We start from the raw sequence: 18,822 nt of genomic DNA, 5'->3' as shown, positions 1-18,822 counted from the left end.
AGGCGGAGTTGGAAATTACCGCTCGTGACCTAATTTGAGAGAGAGAGAGAGAGAGAGAGAGAGAGGGGGGGTATAGGAATCAAAAGCTGCTACAGGAGCACACGCCACATGTTGATGACCCGCTGTGTTTACACCTGGAATCTCTCAGAGATCTCTGGTATTGTGTAGTTACAGTGATTGTCATGTTCCTTGTGTTCCTGTCAGCATCACACAGTGTGTACACAACAGATGACGGGGACTGAATGCAGAGAGAGAGAGAGAGAGAGAGAGAGAGAGAGAGAGAGAGAGAGAGAGAGAGAGAGAGAGAGAGAGTTAATGGAGTAAATCATAGATGACGCAGATGAGCGAACTATCTATCAATAGTTATAAAGTGACAAATCAAGGTCTAGTATATCTTATAAATTTATGTAACTTTGAGGTGTTTTGAAATTCTTTAACCGGTGAACAACGATGTCTATATTTATAGATAATGGGGAAAGGTAATGTCAATCATCGAAGACTGTACGAATATTTAAGAAACTGTTTTCATTACAAGTGTTACCGTTAGTTATCTAATCAAAGTATGCCGAATCTTCCTGGAATTAAATATAGGTTGTAAATTTACTTTGTATAACGTACTTTCCTCATGGTTCCTCAGTGAGAAACATTCTCTACCTCAGGACGAATACGTCCGCCATTGTTTTATTTTTCCACTAAGCATCCGCCTGCGTTGCCTTTCCTTTTCACTACATCTAAATTCATAAGTTATCGTTCGTTTGCATTTCAAAATATTTAATGCCCGTATTCTCGGACTTCATGCCAGGAAATTAAGTTGGTTAGTTACGTCTTTCTTATAAATGTACACTGTTGTCCCACGGTTAAAGAAATTTTCACAGTCGTTCTTTAAAACGCTTTTATTAATTAAAGTTATACCAATTTAGGATATACATGTAAATTTTATATCGAGATTTCTTCATCGGCATCACTTATAATTTACTCAATTCTTTCTCTTTCTCTCTTATGGTGGCATATCTCTGCCTCTTGTGTACTAGTTATTTTTCTATTAATTATGTGAACATGCAAGATAAAGATGTTGACATGCAAGATAGTTATGTCAACATGCAACATAACTATGTTGACATGCAAGAAAACTGCAATCAAATAAGAGTTTTTAAAAATCTCAAATATCGCCAACATTTGACATCCAAGATGCTAAATACGCTACCTATTGATGTCAACATGCAACTTTTTTATGTTAACATACAACTTTTTTATGTCGACATGCAACTTAGTTACGTTAACATGCATGTTTAATATGTTAACATGCAACTTACTTATGTTGAGATGTAACTTAGTTATGTTGTCATACAACTTATAAGTTGTATGTCAACATATTTATCTCGCGTGTAAACATAACTAAGTTGCATGTCAACATATTTATCTTGCATGTCAACATACGTAAGTTGCATGTTGACATAAATAAGTTGCAAGTTGACATAAATAAGTTGCATGTAAGCATATCTATCTGGCATGTAAACATAAATAAATTGCATGTCGCCATGAAAATGTAGCATCTAGCATCTTGGATGTCACAGGTGGGCGATATTTGAGATTTTTTAGATTTTGTATAATTCTTATCTGATTGCAATTTTCTTGCATGTCAACATAGTTATGTTGCTTGTTGACATAATGATCTTGCATGTCAACATATTTGATAGAAAAATAACTTGCACACAAGGTACAGAGATATGTCACCATACTATGCTCTCTCTTTCTCTCTCTCTCATTCAAGTCACGAGCGGCAATGTCTTAACTCCGCCCATCTACGATCTGATTGGACAAAGGTCAGTCAAAACATTACGTAAAAACTTTTCTGGAGTTAATCCCTATCAAACGCTTCTATGTACTTCGCTATAAGCATTTTTTTATCTGTCACCCCTATTGAAAAAATAGCACAGATAAGCATTTCATTACATGCTCAATACTATAAAAAGATTAAACAAATTGAATGAAGCCATATTAAGGAACGAAAAACGCCTTGTTCGTTTAATAAAACCGTATATGAGAAGGGTAAAAATTCCTTTTACTGTCAGGATCCCATCAATGTCTATCATTGTATCCAAAACGAAAGGAATATATCAGGAGAGATATGTATACAGTCTGTCTGGGTTCAACCAAGTAAGAATTCAATCATTACTATATGTACCTGGTACAGTACCGATCAGACCCAACCTTACAGAAAGTAAACCCCAACTGAACCCTGGGTTTACTTTCTGGGTTAACTATGGGTTTACTAGAGTGGACCTAGAGTAAACCCATAGTAAACCCCAAGTAAACCCGGATTGGACACAGAGAGTAAACACCGATCAAAAGTATACCCTGAAAGCAGACGCTACATGTGTATTCGGAATATACAAGGGGCAGGAATCAAGTGCAGTTAGATAATAAGGAAAAATACAGGTCTGCTTCACACTTCAGTGTGTATAATTGACTCTAAAAGCAATTCTCGAGTAAACCCAAAGTAAACCCTAAGTAAACCCCGAGTTGACCCAAATTTTCAAAAAGTAAACCCAAAGTAAACCCGGGGTTTAGTTGGGGTTTACTCTGGTGTTAGGTTGGGTTTGATCGGTACTGTACATTATCACCCATTTTATATTTATAAACGTGATTGTACATGTAGGCATAGCATTACACCTATTTTTCTAACATTAAAACATTTTTAGTAAATGTCTTTTGCATCTTTTCAATACTGTATGCATTGTAGTTTCTTGTAACTTTACGACCAATTGTTCATTACACTAACTAGTGTGGAAACGATTTTTTTCTTTTCACTGATTTTTTAAAAAGATTATCGAAAACGCGTACGTATGTTAATTGAATGCTACTTCTGAACTATCAATGATAAATCAATATATTGTTTGAATAAAAAAGATTACAAGTCGTTGAGTACATTAACACTGTAGACGACATGCTGTTTATAAAGCTGTTGCAATATATTTACTTCCCGCTAGTCTTGTGATCATTATGTGACTTTGCCCAAGTACAAAATTTGTTTACCTTTGGCGGTTATTCACTCACGTTTCATTAACGTGACTGTTTTATATTTAACTTCCTGGTTTGACTTTTTAATAGATTACTGTCCTGAATACAACACAGGGGCCAACACTTTGGACACAGTTCCATGCAATGTGTCCACCGGATCCTGTCCAGACTTTTTGTTTCTGTCCAATGAAGTCTATAAGTGTAAGAGTCGCGGTCATTTCTCATGCTAATCAATTTTTGTATGATATAAAGAAAAAACCCAGACAGTCTCTGTCTGACTGAAAGCTTAAGTTCGTCACCTCAATATATTTAATGGAAAATCAAACCACGAGATTGTCAATCTCTGTATTTGAGTATACAGTGGTGTTTTATATAGTAAATATGAATGCATATATATGCATTGTATAATTATATTATTTTGTACTTTTATGCATTTATAACAAAATATAGTCCTTTTTGAAAGAAAGACAATTTATGGGAAATAACTATAAATGGCTTATATAATATTGAATTACTTCGACATTACATGTAAATGTTGATCACTTAAAAGGCGTTTTCATTACTCATTTCAGATCCAGCATGTTTGAATAAAACGTTTACAGGTAATGAAAAGTGAGTACTACTCTCTATAAAAATATCATAATCATTACATATCATATTTATATTATTAATGTTGTCTAGAAAAAGGAAACTTTTCAAAAGAGGAATGATAGTATTGAAATTTGTGTATGACGGATATACATTAAAGCTAAATAAATGTATTACATTCTTGATTTTATGAAAAATATATTTAATATATTTTTTTGCATATCAACAATTCTATGCTTAAAAAAAGTAAAAACAAAATGAAAAAAGCTCTATTAAACAGTCCTTTTTGCAAAAACAAAAAAAGCTCCAAAAAGGCCCCTTGACTCAAAAAATATATTTCGCGATATTAAAACTTAATTTAATTGAAAATGACCAAAAAACGTAAACCTGTTTGTTAAACTTCGACCCCCCCCCATTGTGGCCCCACCCTACCCCCAGGGGTCATGATTATCACAACTTTGAATCTACAGTACCTGAGTATGCTTCCCCACAAGGGTCAGCTTTACTGGTCCTATAGTTTCTGAGAAGAAGATTTTTAAAAATTTCTCGAAAATTTTCATAAATTCTTAATAACCTCCCTTTGTAAAAAGGCGTTGTGCTTAATTTTCACAACTTTGAATCCCCTTATGCTAAGGATGCTTTGTGCCAAGTTTGGTTGAAATTGGTCCAGTGGTTCTTGAAAAGTGAAAAGTTTACACACAGACAGACGGACGGACAGACGGACAGACAGACGGACGACAGACAAAATGTGATCAGAATAGCTCACTTGAGCTTTCAGCTCAGGTGAGCTAAAAATTGGAATATAAAAAATTAATTTTCTGAAAAATATGTCAACCAGACGCTACAAACGTGTAAACTTGATCTGTAGTTTGACATTTTGAAGCTGTTCAGCAAATTTCATATTATTCCTCAAATGCATATAGAAAAAAGTGTGGAAAACTGAAGTGGGACAGACAGACGGACGGACGAACGGACAGACGGACTGACGGACGCAGAGGAAAGCTATAGTCCCCTCCGGTGAAAACCGGTAGGGGACTAATTAGTCTAAACCACATGTTAATTGTAAAATGTTAAGATGTAGTAAATCACACGTGTTGCTTTTTACTCACTGATGGGAAAGTTGTTCGCGGTACACATTGCTCACCGACCAGTTAAACCATGATTTGGGTTCGCTAGTTCAATACGAATTGACACATATCTACCTCGATTGCGTTACAAAAACTATCTCTATCAAATGTATTGTCATGCTGTAAGTTTGAATTTATCGGGTAACAGTAAATACAACACTTTCTTTGTCAGGTTATTTGGTTTGAACTTTGACGTCTGTCTATAGTCTGTCCCAAGATATTTATGCAGCACATTTGGACGATTTTTAATAAAAATACACTTACCTGTGAAAGAAGTGCAATTAAAATAGTTGAAAGGGATATTTTTCAAGGTAATTTCATTGACACATTATCAACTGTCACTCGAAAAAATTCACAGGACCGAAAACAGATTCCTTACGGAGATTTATATTGGGGAATGTTTAAATCTTTTCTCCATTCGGAATACACTCGGAATACATCGTGCAATATTTCAACGTTATCACCCGGGCTTGCTGCAATACAAAATCTCCGTAGACATCACATTTTTTAGCATTGTATTGAAACCTGATAAGCTAAAAGGGGCGTTTTGACTGAGAAATCCTGAGGTATTTATAAATATCAAGCAATTAAGCCAAATGTGAATCCAAAATATCTTGGGACAGAGTATAGTTACATTTTTAAACATGAAGCTAACATCAACTAAGACATGTCATATTTGACCTATCTTCCTTAATAATATAGTCGCATACTTAAAGATATGTCCTTTTTTAGAGTTTCTAGTGAATCTAGTGAAAATATCCTTCCACTGCCATGGATCCTTGTCGGAGTAGGAGTATTAATTCTCGGTCTCCTCATCGTGGGCTGTGCTGTGCATCGAATTCGGAGAAAAATAAAAAGTAAGGCATTACTTTGTGGTTCGACGAATTTAAATAAACAGCATTTGCAAAACTGTTTTTCTAATGATAAGCCTGAAAACTTTCATTTACTTTTTTTTTGAAGTTGCTGAAATAAATGAATATAACTTATTTTATAATATGAATTAACAAGAAACCCCGGGGGTTACATTGCTCACCTGACTAACATAACGATCAATTATTTACACTCTTTACAAATTCTGATTAGATGTTTTTCTTTGAATATTAAAACATATGTTTGAACTCTAGTGTCAATATTATAATATCAACCCAGGTGTACTCAAAAGATAACAAAATATTCGTAATACAGTAAACTTGCTTAAAAGGAAGGCTTTGATAAATAGAGTTTTTAGTTTCTTTTTAACTCTAAATCTATACATAAAACCTCATTACTGATAAAAAATCAATTCATTGTGACTTATTTCTGTAAATTGGAATATTTCAAACACCGTCGAGGAGAGCTTATATTGCCAGCAGAAAAAAACCTGTGCATAATTCAAAGTATAAAAGATAAGAATAAAATATCAATGACGATACATCAAATTCAGTATCATAATTCACAAATTTATTGCTAACAAATATGTGCATAAAACGTAAATTGCAGGACGTTATAAAAAAAAGCACTAGTACTTGAAAGGCGATTCAGAGAATTAATACCGCGTTTGACCACCATTTACATTTACGCATGTTTGACACCGGCGTCTTATTTATGACACTTGAATTGTTCAAAAAAATATCCAGGGAGTGTCGTTATAAATATTGACCAATTCCTGGCTAAAATCGTCGAACGACACCGGCTGGTTAAGCAAATGACGTAGCCGTCTTTCTATTTCAACCCAAATTTGGTGAAGCTTCTGGCCAAGGCTGGGCATCAACATTCTGCTGGGCAATAAAGTATCCGAGAACATGCGCACGGGCAACATGCGGTCTGGCGTTATCCTGTTGCTGGGTAATGTGATTTTATTGTCTCCGTATAAAAAGTATCACATGAAATAGGGTTATTTTATCTCTATAGTGAATGCTTCACTGGCAGGTCTCCATCGATTATCTATAAATGGGTCCCATCGCGTGCTGTAATACCAATCTACATCATTACGCTACCGCCATCAAATTGTCGACGTTGCACTATACACGCATCCGAGTAACGCTCACCATCCCGGCGTTAAACCTGCGACCTTCACTGTGGACCTCCATCAGTGAGCAAAACATTGGTCAAGTCTTGAAATCGATACCTTAGATGTCTCCGACACAATACTAATCAAGCAGGTCGATAACGTTGAAGCAGTATTTGACGTATCGAAGAACGTCTAGGTATGTTGTTATGCTTACGCAAGTGATTACATACAGTTCCTGCACTTGTGCGCTTAAGACGACGAACAGTCAAATTAGCTGTCGTAGATACATGAATCTGATATGGTTATCTTACCGAACTGACGTCAGACGGGGACATCCTGAACATGGTGGATTCAAAGTGTTGCCAAATTTGTTGGAAACGTCTCAATAATGGCCGTTTATAATTAGTGTTTTGTGAACCCAAAATGTTCTGCAATAACGTTAGGGGCAATCTCAGCTATCCTTTAACATTCCAACAGGCGAAAACGTTGATTTTCATTAGGTTTTTGCATAGCGCAAAGAAAGATTTTGATAATACAAATTTTCTTACCAAATTGAGACTTTGACTCAAGTCCTGTTACCAATAGAACAAGTAATCAAAGTGGCGTGAAATTTATTGACAAAAAATACATCAAACGCATATACACGTAAAACATGATTAATGAATATGAGAAAAATAATAGTTACAAAAACCCCATACACACATTACAAAAATTACCAAACATACAAAAAGGCAGTGCAGCCACAAAGTAATGCTACTTTAAATGGAAGCAAAATTGGGTTGGGTGGGTGGGAGAAAAAAGAGCTGCTCGCCGAACAGCTTGCATATATATGGCGCCAAAACTTAACTGCAAAAATTGCGCATGGGATTGCGCAAAGAGCGATAACTCCCGCAAACCTGTGCATACAGGGACCATGTCAAAATTTATTTTATCATAATAAAAACCACTTTGACTCAAGTCCTGTTACCAATAGAACAAGTAATCAAAGTGGCGTGAAATTTATTGACAAAAAATACATCAAACGCATATACATGTAAAACATGATTAATGAATATGAGAAAAATAATAGTTACAAAAACCCCCAATCCCAAAATTTGTGGGGAAGATAAGAAAACTGATTTGTAACATATCTTGAATTGGAAGGTTATAAGTAACAAAAAGACTAGTCTATTTAGCATTGGGAAGTGATTTACCAAAGAGGACCATGGTATCTAGAAAATTTGAAAAGTGAGGGTCAATGTATCTTAGCACTGCATCACTCGACCAGTATCCAATCGCTTTGATCTGATTCACCGGCACACCAATCTGACTTAACCAGGTGGCTCAACCACGTCGAAAAGAATGACCCTTGATGTTACTGTCATCAATTCCTGCTTGTACAAGTATGGAATGAAGCTTTTGGCGGAAAATGCTGTAGGTAAAAACGGAACCTTTTCCTGAGAGAAGAAGAGGCCCAAAAAGATCTGCTCCTCTTGTAAGATGAAGGTAAGCCTGCAGGGCTGATGCCGGACACATTTCCCCAGTAACTTGAGGAAGGATAACATTAAGCTCTCTTTCTCGAAACTGAATTATCTTTGTATGTCGTAAACAAAGTAGGTAGCCCCATGAACAGGGCATCAAATCAACTCTTCTGACATGTTTTGATGCCTCAAAAGAGCCTGTAATTGCAATGGTGCCTGGACGAAGCAGACCATAAAAGGCTATTAAACAAGCACACCAAAAGCCCGAGTCTTCAACTGATGAAAAGTCAAGGAAAGATCTCATCCGGAGAAGATGTGATGGTGTTATCGAATCGACAGGAAATTGGGCGGTACCCAATTCTCGCTTAATACCCATGAGCAAATATTTTAACTGGTAATCCTCTGGAATAGGGTCTGATAGATCACAAAGTTTGTGCATGTGTGGTATAATATTCAAGTATTGCTGAATTGAACAAAATTTGAAACACTTCACTTTGGCCAAGTAAGTCGCATATAACTGTAATGTTTTTGAAGTTGCTGGTAGTGGGGGCACACTGATATGGTCACAAAAATCCAGGTAAGTCTTCATATGAGTGCGATAAGTGGAAGTTGTTGAGTTAGCCCATGCCTTTCTTTTCAAAGCAGATGCTTGGTCTTGTAGGGACTGAACAGTGAATCCACCTGGCAAAGATAAATGGTAATGACATATGAGACAACAATGTTGCAATAGAAAAGTTATCGTGTTGCAGGGAAGGCACTAAGGAATACAGTTTTGTAAGTTGACCCGGCTCATGGAGACGGGAACATGCATCCCCAATGTTGTTTTGTTTGCCTGGTAAGTATTTAGCACTGATAACACAATTATACAGGGCAGATATCCAGAACAGAATGCGGCACATGAACTGTACAAGGGGAATCCTGGAAGTTCCTTTGTTAATCCACGACACGGCAGAAGAATTATCACTATGTATGATCACTTTACTATTCACAAAGTATTTACCCCACCTACACACAGACAAGAAAATAGCGATAAATTCTTTAACATTAATATGGGCCATGGCACAAGCTGGTAGATCTAATGGCCAATTAATGTAGAAGTAGTCTCCATTGTAGTATCCTCCACCTCCCTCAGAAGAAGCATCCGTCTGGAGTGAGGTGATGGGGCGTGGATCCTGTATACGACACGTGCCGTTGAATATCGACATAAATGATATCCACCACTGAAGGTCTGCAAAGAAATCCTCAGTGAGCAACACTTTATGATGTCTCTCAGTCACAGCATTCTTCAAATCCAAAACTCGACGGAGAAAGGTACGACCACCACAGATCACTTGAGAGGCCCAATTGAGCTTTCCAATAAGTGTTTCTAACTGTCTAATACTAGCTCGCTTTCTCCGAGAAAAAGTTCCCAGTAAAGTGTTGAAATCTTGTAGCTTTGATGATGGCAAGGATAGAGTCATTGTCACTGAATCTACTACCACCCCCAGGAATACCAGCTGCTGGGAAGGACCTTCAACCTTGGACCAGTTAATAGCAAAACCTAGCTCTCTAAGTAGGCTAAGAAGGGTATACATTGCTCTTGAACATTCATAATAGTTTTTCCCAAAAATCAAAAAATCATCAAGATAAGCAATTGCAGTATAACCATACACTTTCTTTAAAATTCTACAGACTGCACTACTAAGCCGTTGAAAAATTTGAGGGCTTTTAGCAGCGCCAAAGGGAAGCTTAGTGTCATACAAATATGTTGGCGACGTAGCATTTACAAACTGCCATTTTAACCCAGTAGCCCAATAGTTAGAAGGGTGAATAGGGACTGATCTATAAGCAGACTGTAGATCTATCTTTGCAAGATAACAACCTTCACTAATGAGCTTACTAACAACACGTAAATCCATGTATGAACAAGAAGTATCCGACTGTACATAATCATTAATAGACATATGCAACGGGCGACTAGCATCATGGCCACATAATTTCCATTTGACAATTCATACAGTATCTGTTTCTCAACTTGTTCTGCATATTGAAAACATGACTGATAATTATCAACTTCACATGGGACAAGTCGCTGCTCAGCTCCCTCATCAATAATTCTAAAGCCCTCTTTTATCCCCTCACATAAGAAGTTGTGATCAAAATCATCTTGTAAATAAAATTCCCAAACAGAATACTTTAACCCTGAGGAGGAGTCAGAGCAGTAACCTGTCCCATTCCCTAGTTTTTTGGGTGAGACAGAGCATTATGAGTTTGTGAATAACAAACAAAACAACAATGTTGCAATTTACAGTTGGTAAAGTCACATGTTTCCATATTAAATTTCCTGCAAATCTCTTTGCCGTCAGGTGTGAATGGACCACGTCGACTTCCTTTCTGCTTGGAGGTACCCTCCTTCTTAGCGTTTGTTCCCAATGATCCTTGCAGGGTCTGCATGGTAAGGCTGTTGGGTTTAGAGATCAGTTGAAAAGCCTGAAGGTGAGGACGAGATACACCCCATCGAAACTTTTCCTTGAATTGCAATTCTCTGTACTCACGGTCAAAGAGAAGGACACTACCTTTGACATACTTGTTGAATAAGCGATTAATGTACTTGGTATACTCCAGGTAGTCGCGCACTCCCTGGTCATCCAGTTCCTGATTAATGATCATTTCCTGCATAATGGCAGCATTACCATAGCCCCACTGTTCAATGGACAGTTTATAATAGTCACGATCAAGCTTTTTGTTAATCTTCACTCCAGTGTTGGTAAGAGTGAGAAGATCATCCTTCTCTTGTTGCATAATGGGGTCAAGCCAAACGTAGTTATGAGCGAGTCTTACTTTCCCTTTATTACTGGATGGGCATTGTGTAAATGCAGTAGAAACATGAGAGGGGAACAAGTTCATAAGATTACTGAGGTCAACCGTACCTTGCAGGGGTTGTACATTCGGTGTAGGCTCAACTCCAGAAGCAGTCGCATGATTCTTAGGTGCGCGAGTTGTACTTGGGCTTTGGCCATGGCTGTCTTTCTCTTGCATTGCCGCTATAGTCTGTTTGCAAGCATCAATATTCTGAAGAAGTTGCATCTTACGTTTATGTAGTTCTAAGCACAGGCACCTGACGTCATATATTTTTCTCATAATAAAAATAATACACCGCTTACCTAATAATACACAAGGTACCCATCCCCGCCATCTTGGATTTTTTTAAAACTGTCACATCGCCGTGAATTTTCGCTTATAACTCAGCGGTAACATTTTTCTGCGATCATCTCCGCCGTCCGATCGGTCACTCGATTTATTAGCTTACTGCTGATTCAACCAAAACGGCCCATAACATCGTTTATTAATAAAAATATCTCCTCATTCTGCATCTACTGCTGCTGATTTGCGACAAAAGGCTAAAGGGTGGACGGAAGTTGACATCTTTGCGTCATCTTTTGGGATATCCCTTTTCTGATTGGTGCATTTTTTGCAGTATTTTATTAGGGAAAAAATGCACCAATCAGAAAAGGGATATCCCAAAAGATGACGCAAAGATGTCAACTTCCGTCCACCCTTTAGCCTTTTGTCGCAAATCAGCAGCAGTAGATGCAGAATGAGGAGATATTTTTATTAATAAAAGATGTTATGGGCCGTTTTGGTTGAATCAGCAGTAAGCTAATAAAATATATATATGGCGCCAAAACTTAACTGCAAAAATTGCGCATGGGATTGCGCAAAGAGCGATAACTCCCGCAAACCTGTGCATACAGGGACCATGTCAAAATTTATTTTATCATAATAAAAACCACATGAAAAATGTCTTACACTCTTTGACACAAAAATATTGCTTTTATATGAGATACCATTTGTATACGATTGCGTAAAAAATGTGCTTGCTCACCACGAGATGAATGTGCAATAGAGTCAAGTTTAAGCCTATTGTCATTAATGCCACTATCTGTATCTATTATTAACAGCTTATATTTACATTCCAAACATTTTTTGCTTGTAAAGTGTGTTCAAAGCTACGACAGTTATAACACTGTAGTACACACAGGGTACTCAAAGGTTAAAATGACGAGTTTTATTATGACGCCACAAACGTTGAACGCTGTAAATTGCAACGTCACAAGCGAAAATCAAAGTTCACGCTTGTGGCTGTTACTGTGGCTCTTCTATTAATATAAACTTACCCTTAGGATACTCAATTTGTATGTAAACACTGCTGCAGTTATGAGACTGTATACTTCAAAAAAGCATGATTCAATGCTATAACAAGGGCACCGCTAAGCGAAGCATCCCCTCGCGACATGACTTGTTGTAAGGGGAAATGCATTATTCAAGAAAATACATGTAAACATATCAGATTAAAATAATATGACACAAACCACTTTTAATTCATTATATCTATTTTATCCCAATCCCCAAGCTTTGTGGTGTATAAATTGGTGGAGGGGGAAGTTACATTTACATGGTTGCACAGTTTTCCTATTCCTAGCAAAATCTCAACACATTTTATAATTTAAATTCATTTAGTGCCATTCATTTTTATATAAGCATAAATAAACAATCCGTATACATTATGAAACGTAACTGAAGATCTAGCGATCTTTAGTGTGTTCTGATTGACAATTCTAGTCGCTACTCGTATGTCGACCCTTAGTAGTAGATATGCAGCTATTATTAATATGCAACAATTTTGCGTGATAAATTAATGAGATATCTGTCAAAATCTTATCTGAATTTTGGACTAGTTTTATTGTAATACAGAAAAATTTGTCCGAAAGTTGACTGTTGTTTCGATGTAAATTGGATGACTTTAATCTCTTGCCCGCTTCAACTTTTAACTATGGTCAATCTTCTAACCCTCCAATACTACAAACATTTGGGTTTTTTACCTTTGCCAAATTTAAATCCCCAAAAATGTAGAGGTGTTGATTTGAACAGCATACGGTAGCGATTCACTTTTAAGTCGTACATAAATCCACCGGATATGACCTTTGTAAAGTCGTATATGAAATTTCTGTTTTAACTTCGCTTTTTACGATTATTTATAAATTCTGAATCAATTTACTTGCCATAGAAGTGAATAAAAGTTGATGAAAATTGATCCGAGGGTTTTCTTGAAATTTTGCTTAAGAGCTCACACACACACACACACACACACACACACACACACACACACACACACACACACACACACACAGAGAGCAGCGATGTTATATCACTCTCGCAACAAGTTGTGCGAGGGGATAATAAATATCAACGACGTGCTTTGAGTTTTTCACTTAATTAACCAATGCACAGATTTAGCTAACCTGAACTGAAGGTTCAAGGTCTCACACAAGGAATTAATTTCACTTTATGTTACTATATAGCTTTAATTCAGTTAATTAATTAACTATACTCTCAGCATATAATTCATCAAAGAGAAATTTTAGTTAAATGCTTCAAGAAAAATTTTAGATCAGAAAAAAAACGCCTTATGCGGCTTCTAAGAGAGATAATTGAGAGTAAACATACCTACCCCCAAGTACACGTGGGTTCCAGATGTTGACAAACAGGCTCAGCACCATCCAGGAAGTTGCATCATCCACATACCAATACTAAAACCAATACAATCCCAATACTATAGTCCTAAAATAAGGTGCCAAAAAGGAAGAAAGAAAAGGAATTGTCTCTATATATATGGAACTACAATTGACTAAGTTCAGTTTGATTCTAAGTTCAGTTTGATTGGCTATTTCCTTTCTTAAGACCTCAAGTGAGCTTTTTCTGATCACCTGCTGTCCGTTCGCCATTCCGTCTGTAAACTTTTCACATTTTTATACTTCTTCTCTAGAAACACTGGGCGAAATTTAACCAAACTTAGTAAAAATGATCCTTATTGGAAGGGGATTCTAAACTGTAAAAAATAAATTACAAGATCCTTTTTGAAAGAGAGATAATTGCGATACAATGAAATAGGGTTTTTGTGTTAAACAATCTTTTTCTCAAGTACTACTGCACCAGAAATACCAATATTCATACCAAAGCTTGTATGTATAGATGAGATTCTACATCATACAAGGTATATGTGGCGTATTTTTTCATGCTAAGAAATATTTGATTGATTTATTTATTTAAAGAAGTTTTATAAAGATACATCTTCACAATAAATTACGCAAATTATATCATTCGGGTTAAAAAGATATAGAAATAAATGAATAATTTTTATAATTATTATGGAGTCGATAGTAAGTCCAGCATATGAATAAACCCCGCATGTACCAGGAGGGGTTCCAAGTTCAAAATAGAAATGATTGTTTCAAGAACATCAATGCTGAAAATTGTGAAATTATTATTCAAGCCTCCTATTACTATGCAAGAATCGTAAGATAGTAAAGTTTTTATTTTGTTAAAGCTGTGACCCGGAACAAATACTGGGTTCAGAACTCAATAATGAAGTAAATAAAAGGGGAAAATAACCAAAATAGTGACCATATCCCTTTATTATATATTGTCAAATCTTGGAATATACCTGTAATTGAATGTATATTGCAATGATTTTAAAAGGTTTTTATTTTAAAAAAATCGAAAAGAACGATACAAGGAGCTGTTGTTCAGATGAGCGATGTGGCCCATGAGCGTCTTGTTTCACTAGTACGAGTTTTCAAATACCAAATTCACTTGAATGTATTTTTAATACTAGAATTTGCAGTACATCTTTTGCATTTAGACCAAGAAACAAACACTCTTAAGGAATAAAATATTTTATGATATAACTTGTAAGTGAGGATAACTTTTTAAACTGCAATAGTGCAATAGCCCAAAAAGTCAATTAAAATAGATTAAAACTAAATGAAAGCAAAAATCTACAGTTGATATATTTTTTTGGAAACTGAATTATTTAACGTAAAATATCTTTGTTAAGTTCTAATGTAGTTTCCTTTTGATGAATCTTAATGTTTAAATTAAATTGTAGCCGCCGTCCCACTGCTCATAAGAACTACTTAAAATAATGTACTTTTTTATAAATGATGAAAAATCAGAATCATTACCCTACAATTTGAATAATATTCCTTCTTATTTTCTTTCACATCCGCCATGAACACTTAATGTTAATCAGTTTTTATTCTTGGTCAAATCATCTTAATTTATGATTTGTACGAGGAGGGCTAAAAATTAAACAGTTAGTATTTCACTGGAAATGATTTCATGTTTCACTTTCTTCCTCCAATGAGTCCTCCGTTGGGGGTATTTCAGTCATAGCGATTTTTAACCTGACCTGTGCAAAATTATTGGTCATTAAATCAAGGTTTTTTTTTTAATTAGTACTCCATTTTTTTCAAAACAATGAAATGTGTTTCATTGAATTACGACCTTAAATGCAATGATTGAATACTTTTCTTTGCAAATAAACTTGGACTCTTTGGATTATGATCCCCTACAATTTTTTTGTCTATGGTTCGGTATCATGAGTGGAAACATTTGAAAAACAAATATGATGTTATGTTTCATTAGTATGAGAGCACAGATAGCTCATTCGCATATTTATAAATATGTAGGTTTGTTTAGGAAAATGTTAATATTACAATTATTCATCTTACGCAACATGCTTGCTTTAGATAGCTAAACGGTTTTTGGGAGTTGATTTTAATCAACTCTTCTATGTAGTTACTAAGACAAACCGAAAGTGAAACAGTGTTTGGACCTCATCACAAATCATTGCTGCTGACAATACTTAGTTCTTGAAAATGATTGATGAATTCGATATAATGTATGCTAAAGCATTGTTTTTCAATGAAACTTATTTTTAAATACCTTGAAAAAAGTCAGATTTTAAATGGTACGAACAATTAAAATATGTTTTGTAGTCGTATGTATTCCTACGCCAGAGTTCAATATAGTCTCGTTCAACTCGACGCTCGGCTGACTCCGTAAATCCTTGTCTGAGATTTACGGTGTCAGCCTAGCGTTTGGTTGAACGAGACTAGAGTTCAATATTGCTTGGATCCATACAATTTTCGAGAAATATTTTATTACTGATACATAGTTTGGTTGAATTAATTTTATCTTTAAATATAATTTAACATGATTCATATGGGGGTTTCTCGACATTCTTGTCAAAAAAGTCCAAAAATTCACATTATAAAAATATTCGTAATTCAAATTAGAAACTACATATCATTGATTTTAAAATAAATAAACATCGACAAAATCAACCCCCGTCAGTTCTTCAGTACTTTGATTTTTTTACTATTCTGTTTAGAAAAGCCTCAGAACACAGATGAAGAAAGTTTTCCGCTGCTTCCACCAAATGGTTTGAACAATTTCTAAACATAAGAAACATTCTTCTGAAATGAATGCTTATAATACACAAATATCGTAAATTGTAGTAAATTATCTTAATTTTCTTTCATCAACCAGATTCAGACGAGCCTTTCTACAAATCAGCAGCATTTCACAAAGGAGTGAATTTCATAGAAAATGGTGGACAACTACTTTGCTTGATAGGACAGTGGGGATCTGGAAAAACGTCCACAGCTGCACAAGTGTATGAGTGTGTCACCAATACACCTCCAATAATCATTCGAAATCCTTTAGAATTTTCTGTTGGTAATCAACCCGTTATCTTTGATGACGCGATCGTTAAGGATATAACGGACATTGAAAAGGATCAGCTGAAAGATAAAATAAAGAAATCATATGAAAACATGTCAAACTCTGGGAACGCAGCATTTATAATCGTAACACTAGATGAGGATATGGAACATGTCCATGATTTCGTCAAATCTATTGTTCCAAATACGGATGATATCAAGTTTATAAATCTTTTAAAGAGTTTAACAACAGGAGATCGGACTCAAATCTTGCACTCACAATTTGAGAAATTTGGTGAAAAAGGTAATTTTAGTAAAGTTGAAAAGCTAGCATTGAAAGGCAATGACTTTTCATTGGGATACCCAGAAATATGTGCCTTGTTTTCTAGATGCAAAGCTTTCCAAATGGTTGGTCCAACGCAATTTTGTAATCTTCCTCTAAAATATTTAAAAACGTATTTAGAACACATGCATGCTTCCGCAGATTGTAAAAGAAGCAATAAGTTCTTGATGTTGGTGTATATGAGTCTTAATCAAATGGAGATAAATATTGACAATCCAAATGAAGGACTTTTTGAAATACTGAGGTCATGCAGCTGTGGTACCAATAAGAATTCCAACAATAGTAAAACAACAAAGAGAGAGTCCTCCGAAACCAAAATAAAAGAAAGTGACAGTGATAAAAATCTGTGCTGTGGAACTAAGCCTAAGAAGAAAGAAAAGGATAATATTACAGCCCTACTGTTGAACGAGTTTGTGGTGAAGAAAGATACGTCAACATACAGATTACAACATGACGTTATAAAGAGAATGGCTCTTATCGTGTTTGGAACACATCACTTTGATAAACTGCTTGAACTTTCCAAACAAGAAGATTTAAAGGGGTGGATCGAAAAGGGGGAAATTGTAAGCAATCCATTAAAGGACCATAAACCTGTTTTAGTGGTAAAAAAGAAGCAATGGATAAATTTCCAAGCAAAACTTAAAGAACCGTCTAATTGAAATCTATAATTTAGGACTTTCTGTTTTTCAACAACAAGAAGTTGCTGTAACAAAAATGATTGACATGTTCAAGGTGGATCTCTACACCAAGCTAGTGTAGGAGGTTTTTATTGCATGCATTTGCTACTAGTACTAGGCGCAGTACTCGACAATGATATATTTTAAAGTACAATACTCCTTTTTCAAGAGATTTTTTTCAATATCAGTCTTGATTTAGATAACTCCTTTTTGTCAAACTTTAAGGTCACCCAAGGAAACTATTGTTATCTTTTTTCGTCCGTCGTCGTGTGTCGTCCGTCGTGCGTTAACAATTTTACATTTTAAAGTCTTTCAAAAACTAAGCCCAATTCTTTGCAGGTTTCCTCAGATTTTCGGAACTTGCAAATATTAGACTTATTGATGTTTCATTTAATGATGTTTGTATGAAAATTAATACAGTCAAAAGCAAGACCTTTATAAAAACCTTTATAAGGAAGGTCATGAATTGTGTATTGCTAGAATTCACGGTGACACTTGTCCTCTACATACGTTGGAAGAATATATATTATTGTTTGGTGTTGAAGTTAAATTTTCAGATTATCTTTTCAGATCTCTGACATTCTGTAAAAATACTAATGTTTATAAAGTAAAAAGAAATAATCGCCCTTTGTCTTATAACAGGGCACGCGAAATTGTCTTACACGCTTTTGAAGAAATAGGGTTAGATAAAAGTAAATTTGGTCTTCATAGCCTAAGATCAGGCAAGGCAACTTCAGCTGCAGCGGCTGGTATTAACGACAAATTGTTTAAAAAGCACGGGCGGTGGAGGTAAGAAAAAGCTAAAGATGGTTATGTCAGAGAAAACATTCAGGATAAATTATTTGTAACTCAAAACATGGGTATTTATATGTTCACATACAAGTCATTTTACCACTCTTCTTTGTCTTTCGAAATAAGTAAACTGCACTTCAGAGCGCTTCACATCCTAACATACGTGTTTGTGTTTTATTTTATAAATTTATGTTCGTTTGAGTGGAACGAATAAGTACATAAATGCATTTATTAAAGGTTAAAATAACACGTGTTCGTGTTTATTTACACCTGTAATC

At 35.5% G+C, this 18,822-nt stretch overlaps 1 protein-coding gene across 1 annotated transcript; it reads left to right on the top strand.

The window, feature by feature from the left end:
* Positions 1–450: 450 nt before the first annotated feature.
* LOC128176558 (uncharacterized) lies at positions 451–17,734 on the top strand. The gene is made up of 7 exons (XM_052842973.1): positions 451–479; positions 1,994–2,157; positions 3,112–3,222; positions 3,594–3,633; positions 5,469–5,593; positions 16,402–16,452; positions 16,560–17,734. Exons 1-7 carry the CDS (start codon positions 451–453, stop codon positions 17,732–17,734), a joined length of 1,695 nt encoding a protein of 564 aa, XP_052698933.1.
* Positions 17,735–18,822: the final 1,088 nt, after the last annotated feature.

Source organism: Crassostrea angulata, chromosome 1 (genome assembly GCF_025612915.1).
Source record: "Crassostrea angulata isolate pt1a10 chromosome 1, ASM2561291v2, whole genome shotgun sequence".
Taxonomy (NCBI): Eukaryota; Metazoa; Mollusca; class Bivalvia; order Ostreida; family Ostreidae; genus Magallana; species Magallana angulata.
The sequence above is the reverse complement of the archived record's forward strand: the minus strand, read 5'-3'. Positions and strand labels throughout refer to the sequence as shown.

Bases quoted from the DNA above. Each gene is read 5' to 3' on its own strand.
- LOC128176558 (XM_052842973.1), top strand. From the start codon at position 451: ATGTCTATATTTATAGATAATGGGGAAAG. The intron at 3,223-3,593 runs GTAAGAGTCGCG...TACTCATTTCAG, and splicing joins GTCCAATGAAGTCTATAAGT to ATCCAGCATGTTTGAATAAA. The intron at 5,594-16,401 runs GTAAGGCATTAC...TATTCTGTTTAG, and splicing joins AATTCGGAGAAAAATAAAAA to AAAAGCCTCAGAACACAGAT.